The following is a 6373-nucleotide window of genomic DNA, read 5'->3' as shown; positions in this document are numbered from 1 at the left end:
CTAGGGTTTCCTTTACCTGTGCTCCGTTCTCTGCAAGATAATGGGTAGGTTTTCTTAGTCCCTTCAACAACAGTGTCCTTTGCTTGTATTCCCTTCTCTGCGGCATACTGGGTCGATTTTTTAGGCTCTTAAACTATAGTGTTTTCGGCCTGAGCTCCCTTCTCTGCAACTTTCTCAGCACCTTCAAGGACAATGCCCTTCGCTTGAGATGTCTTCTCTATAATTTATTGAGCTGTTTTTTGAGCCCCTTCCCAATTAGTATCTTTGGCTTGTGGAGTCTTCTCCGCTGCAAAAGCCAAACTCTTCTCCGTTGCAGTATCTTCGGCTATTCATTATAATTGACGTCATGATTTCAAATCGACGATATTTTATATTGTCGCATTTCTAAAATGCAGTATAATTAAAATATGTTATTTTATCTAATTTTTTTTAAAAATGATATTATTCTATAATATGATTTACAAGCATATGTTAACTTAATTTTTCTTATAATTTTATTTTATTTATATAGGACCACTCCCGCCTATAATTTTTTTTTTTTCTCACTTTGACAAACACATACTCACAACTAAAACTCTTAAGTACTTTTTACACCCTTGATATTTTGTTGGGCTCGAGCTACAGGAGACTTCAACAACTAAATTTAAAATATTTAAGAAATATTTTTTTATTATTTTTTATATATGTTTGGAAAATAAAAATTTTAAATAATTTTTATTTTGTACTTGGGATTTTTTATTAAATGGAGTTAATTGTTATTTTATAAAATATAATCGATAAATATATTTTATTTATTTTTAAATCTTTTATCTTAACTTGAATCAGATCTGTACTTTGTCCTTAAAATTTTTACCTCCCTTAACATATTCACTTCAAATTTTTCATCCCACACCAAACACAGCTCAAGGTTTAAAGTTTTTTATTTATTAGTCATGAACATCGACGACTTGCATAGAGTTGCGAGGAAAGATTGCATTTCCTCTGTCATTTATAATTCCAAATCATCGTTAAAAGTAAGAGTGCTAAAAGTTGATGGATTATTTATTGTTTTAAACAGACAATGGATCATGAACATTGTCGTCTAGACTTAAGGACCACCACCAAACACTATTCAAGGGATGACGCGTCTCCTCAAAAGGTACATGAATTAAACGTACATAATATACGATTCATCCCTGTACTAATTATTAATACAATTAATACACTAATTATTAAATTTTAAAGCTCTGAACGTATTTCATGACAGCGAGGATACCAAGGTACTTGGTTTTCGGACGATCATTGCTGAATATCACATGTGTGGAGCAAAGTCAGCTAGCTAGCTACCAGTATTATAGTTTACAAGTCAAGCACAAAATTTGATGAGACCTGGAGAAAGGTAGGGGTCGAGGAGCAGGAGAAAAAATCAACAAAATCTATATAGATTTTATTAGTGACTTTATAAAAAAATATTGCAAATCGTAATTATCTTACTTTTTATTTAGATAGATAATAAGTTATTTTATTTATATCTTGATTAATTTTATAAATTTAAAAATTAAAAATTATATAAATTTTTAATAATTTTAAAATTAATATAAATATTTAAATTAGTTTATACTCGATTATTTTTACTTTTATTTTTCTTCTAACTAGAGTAACTCGTGCAAGTTTTTCAATGGTGAAATTAAGTCTATATTTTCAACCCAATTAAAAAATTATTTTGAGGTTAATTTCCACGATTAAAAACACAGATGCATATAGTATTTGTTACTCTTTTAAAATCAGATAGAATATTATTTCGAAAAGCTTCTGTGCCCGTCCAGTGAATAAGAAAGTGATAGCAGGATATGGAAAGAGGGTAGCACAAGACCACAAGATCATCCACATCTTTGCATATCAGCTAAGAAAACAGTGCTGAAAATGAAAATTGATGAGCAAATGTGGGATAAGTTTAGGAGAGAATGGATGGATGGTGGCATCCCAGCAGAAAGATAAAGGGAGGTGTGGTAGTCGTTTTCACAATCTTACGATTCCGGATCCTCAATTATTAAAACTGTTATTTTGGTACCTGGAAAATGACAAGAGAAATGTGTGTTGGATATTTCAACAAGCGAGGGCGTGGAACTTTTCGTCAGCTAGTCAAAATATATATATATATATATATATATGAATGCGATTAAACATTTTCATAATTCCGAATTCAAAAGTTACTAGTATATTGCAAGGATATGCAAGCAAAGATTTGTTGATGTTGCTGCTGCTGCTGTGGTAAATGGCTCAATCTGTAGTTATACAATTTTATATTTTTCTAATCTATTCTTAATTGTGTGTGTGTAAGTGCGCCTATTTAATCCATAAATAAAGTATCTTTCTTGATTATGCACTTTCATCCATTTTTCATTCAAACTAGTAGAAAATGTCACGTGACTTGCACCTTGTGTATTTTAATATCGAAATATATCTTTACTCTAAAGCGGCCAGGTGACCCGTCCTCCTTGGGGTTGTTTCCAACAAGTTCTTGTACGTGTAATTGTATTTGTTATGTCCTTGTGTTTTAATAAAAATATCAAATAGTGGATAGCTTATTATAAAATAACAAAAACTTATAACTCGTATACAATTCATTTGCAAATCTTAACTAGGTGGCATGTAAAAACCCAGTCAAATCTCATAAATTATACTGGGATTAAAAGAAAGCTAGAGAAACATGTATTATTCAATGTGTTTTTTAGATCTTGATTTGAACATGCAAGGAAAAACAAATTCCATTAATGTTTGTTTTTGTGAAGGTATTACAGTGAAAACACGAGGTTTTAAATGATAAAATTTCTCTTTTATTTAAAAAATTCTAGCTCGGTCGCTGCCGGTATCCTTCAGAGTTTTTTTTCTCTTTTTTTTTCAATTTTAATGCTAGTGTTTTAACATTAACTTACCATTTTCGTTTCACTTGACATTTGATGTTGTGTCGAATTTTGATGAAAAGACTTATTCAAAAGAGATGAGCTGGGAGACGGATCCTACTGATTGGACAGACAAGGAGATGTCTGTATTCATTCGAGCTATGCCATCCCAAGGATTTTGCAACGATCTCCGTGTTGTCGAGACAAGAACTAGGGACCAGTGCCGGGTTTTTTTTCAAACTCACAAGTATGGATTGGACTTGATGGACCCGTGCAGGGTTTTTTTTACTCGCAAGGATGGATTGGACTTGCATCTCGGAGCTGGTAATTTTTTAACACCATTTATTGTAGTGGGGTGCCACTAGAGAATTATGAGCTTTTGAGATCGGATCAGTTATTTGTAGTCATACTTTGCTAATTAATTAATTTATTCTATTTAACTTAATTTAAGACTTTTTATTTTTTGAATTAATTTATCTATGAAGTTTTTTTGCATTATTTAATAATGTAAAAGAGTTGTAATATTTAATTTTGATTATTGAGAATACAATTCAGAGTATTTTTTATTATAAAAATTCTGCACAATTAGGTATTTTTTTTATAGAAATTCTAGTTATTTTTTCCGCACAATGTATTGTTACTGTTTTCATTTGCGTAAATATGTTAATAAAATCCGAAAAACGAAAAGGGAAATTATAGGTGAAAAAGAATTGCGTGGACATGCAATCATGCCTACCACGCCCTCGACACCCGGTATTAACCTGCCACGTTTCTTATCTGATAGCGACTCCACTTCTGAAGAGGCAACCGCTGCGGCTTCCATCGTTTTGAACGGTTTGGTTACGTTCCCATAGCGATAATTCTCGAGAGATATTTTTACAAAATAATATTATTTAAAAAAGAAGGGTGCTAAAATCGAAGAGATTTATCGCGGGAGGGAGGCACCGCCTGCGTGAAGTACAAAACTTTATACAGAAAAAGAAATACCTCAACTTAGTACCTAGTCTGTGATGGGGTTTCACTCTTTCATTCTGAGTCTCAACAATTTTCAATCTAGTCCTCTACATGTTGTCATTTCAGCCATTAGCCACCCGTATTCCGAGTAAGTCAGGTTTAAGATCTTGTTTGTTTTTATATTTTAAATGCATTTTTAAAATAATTAAAATAAATATTTTTTATTTCAAATTAATTTTTATATTTTGTACTTCAAATAAAAAAAATCATACAGTGAAAGAGGAATTAAGAATCAATTTGAGAAGAGTATTAAGTGAGAGGATGGAAATAAGCGAGTTGATAATTTGGGGGTTATTGTGAATTTGTTACCACACAATTAATACCATAAGAAGAGAGGGAGCCTGGCTCGGTGGGAAAAGGCTTGTAGATCTTGCTGCCCCGTTTTCACATGTCCCCCCTACTTTTTATTTTAATTCATTTATTACCTGTACTGTTGCCCAATGCCCAAACGACTTCTTATTCTGCCTGTAAATTTGTTTTTGCTTTGACTCTTTTGTGTCTACCCTCTAGTCTTTTTTTTTATTTAAAAAAAAACACTGATCCTTTCCAATCTATAAATCAGACAGAGCCACCCCGTCTTGGCCCTTCTTTCTTTCCTCTGTAGCCTAGTATTAACCACCCTCTCTCTTTCTCTTAGACGTTTTCTCTTGCTCATGTTCTTTCCATTTCTGTTTATAATATAGCTAAGCTACGCCACTTTACCCGGTTGAGACAGTCTTTCCTTCCTTAAGCTGGAATTGTACAGTTAAGCAGCCAAAGGGGGTAATATTCTTGATAACTAGCTGAGTTTTCCATTTCTCTATTTAATTATGTTCTAACATGCTGTTTCCCGTTTGGGTTTTGTTCTAGTAGTTGATAAAACCACCAATATTTCAGATTTGGTCTTCCCAAAAAACTCTTTTTTGGGGTATATTTCTGTTTCTAGCTCGTAAATATGGGGTTTTCTTGTTCAGTTCATTTCTTACGATTTTTCAGGCAACCGCGTGGAGCTGGCAGCTGATTGTCTTTTTTTATGATTAAGTTTGAATTCTTTTTTTTCTTCTTGCGAGATCTGTAATTAGCTCATGTAACTTTAAAGTCTTAATTTTTTTTATGCTGGTTTTATGTGCAGGACTTTTGTTCTGAGGGTAAAAAGGCAAAAAAAAAAAAAGTGAAGATGAATCACTGTGCGATCCAACAAAATGCCTTCTCAAACTGGGAAGAAAGTCGGAACCCCGTCACAATTCCAATCTCGGAGCGGAGAGACCCGGTGGTTTGTCCCAAACCCAGACGCCTTGGTCAGTTGAACGACCACCCTGCGAGGTCTCTCAGATTTCAGCTCAGGTGATTTTTCCTTTTGGTTTCCTTAAATTTTTCTCCTACTATTGTTTTTTAATTTGTTAAAAATTTCGAAACTAAATTAAATTTTTTGAATCTTCAGCCATCAATCAGAGCTTTGTGATTCAATAGCAGGGACTGATTTTTTGGAAATCATCCTCACAAAGGTAATACTTCTTTTTTCCTTTTCTGTTTACTTAATTTATTTTGTAGTATAATTTTTTTTCTTCTAATTATGAGATAAAAAAATCTGAACTTGGACGGTCCCATGAGCAACGGCAACTTTTCGACAATAAGGTAAAAAATAAAATCATTGCAGCATATTTTGGACCATTCATTAACCTTGTCGGTGCCTATGTTTTTTTGTAGGGTTGTTATGGTATGGATAATCAATCTTTTTGCACACAAGTATCCTCTTCGCCGCCCCCTTTTTTTTGTGGGTCGCCGCCGAGCAGAGTAGCTAACCCATTAATTCAAGATGCTAGATTTGGGAATGAGAAATTCTCCCCCTTTTCACCTGTCACGCCTATTCCACCGCAGATGGACTTATCATCATCCTCATCATCTCCAAGGAAAGGAGGATTGGTTCGATCAAGTTTTGGAAACAAACCAGTGGTGAGAATTGAGGGCTTTGACTGTCTTGACAGGGATTGTAGAAATTGCAGCGTTCCTGCTTTGGCATAAGAACCCCGTTTTCCCTCGAAATACGAAGTTCAAAAAAGGAAGCTAAAACAGATCATTTTGGTACGTATTTCTGAGAGGGACTTTGGGATTCTCATGAAAGGCAAACTGAGGTATCTTTTGCGAGTGTAAATAATGTTTAAAGGGTTTTTTTTGTATGTCAAAAACATGATGCATCTTTGTAAGTAAAATGAGCTGACAAGAATAATGAGGGGTTTTTTTAGACTTTACTGCTTAGGAAGGAGGTCATGGGTCGATTGTTATCTGTCCTCTGTATTGCTGTAAGAAACGAGTCTCAAAGCGAGAATCGGCTTTTTTTTCCTTTCCTTTTACATCCTTGTATTTCAATGAGCGGATTATGCAGGGCAATTTGTACAAAATCGAGTTGTGCAGAGTATATTACAAGATGGTAAATTTGCAAATTACAATGTAAATACACCTTCGCTTTGATTCTGCGTTGTCAGCTTGTTACTCTTTCC

At 33.7% G+C, this 6373-nt stretch overlaps 1 protein-coding gene across 2 annotated transcripts; it reads left to right on the top strand.

Annotated features, from left to right (window-relative positions):
- Nucleotides 1-4352: 4352 nt before the first annotated feature.
- Nucleotides 4353-6352, top strand: LOC105124021 (uncharacterized). Of its 2 annotated transcripts, none has more exons than XM_011023846.1 (5): nucleotides 4353-4658; nucleotides 5008-5219; nucleotides 5317-5380; nucleotides 5583-5895; nucleotides 5937-6352. In XM_011023846.1, coding segments are annotated over exons 2-5 (546 nt in total). In that variant the 5' UTR covers nucleotides 4353-4658; nucleotides 5008-5052; the 3' UTR covers nucleotides 5939-6352. The 2 variants fall into 2 exon arrangements, with proteins under 2 accessions (XP_011022148.1, XP_011022156.1); XM_011023854.1 differs by adding an exon at nucleotides 4749-4803 and having other exon boundaries at nucleotides 4354-4658; nucleotides 5583-6352.
- The last annotated feature ends 21 nt before the right edge of the window (nucleotides 6353-6373 follow it).

Source organism: Populus euphratica, unplaced genomic scaffold (genome assembly GCF_000495115.2).
Source record: "Populus euphratica unplaced genomic scaffold, PopEup_1.0 scaffold1.1, whole genome shotgun sequence".
In the NCBI taxonomy this organism is placed as follows: Eukaryota; Viridiplantae; Streptophyta; class Magnoliopsida; order Malpighiales; family Salicaceae; genus Populus; species Populus euphratica.
Note: the sequence above shows the minus strand (reverse complement) of the source record. Positions and strands in the feature narration are given on the sequence as shown.

Bases quoted from the DNA above. Each gene is read 5' to 3' on its own strand.
- LOC105124021 (XM_011023846.1), top strand. From the start codon at position 5,053: ATGAATCACTGTGCGATCCAACAAAATGCCTTCTCAAACTGGGAAGAA. The intron at 5,220-5,316 runs GTGATTTTTCCT...TTGAATCTTCAG, and splicing joins TCTCTCAGATTTCAGCTCAG to CCATCAATCAGAGCTTTGTG. The intron at 5,381-5,582 runs GTAATACTTCTT...GTTTTTTTGTAG, and splicing joins TGGAAATCATCCTCACAAAG to GGTTGTTATGGTATGGATAA.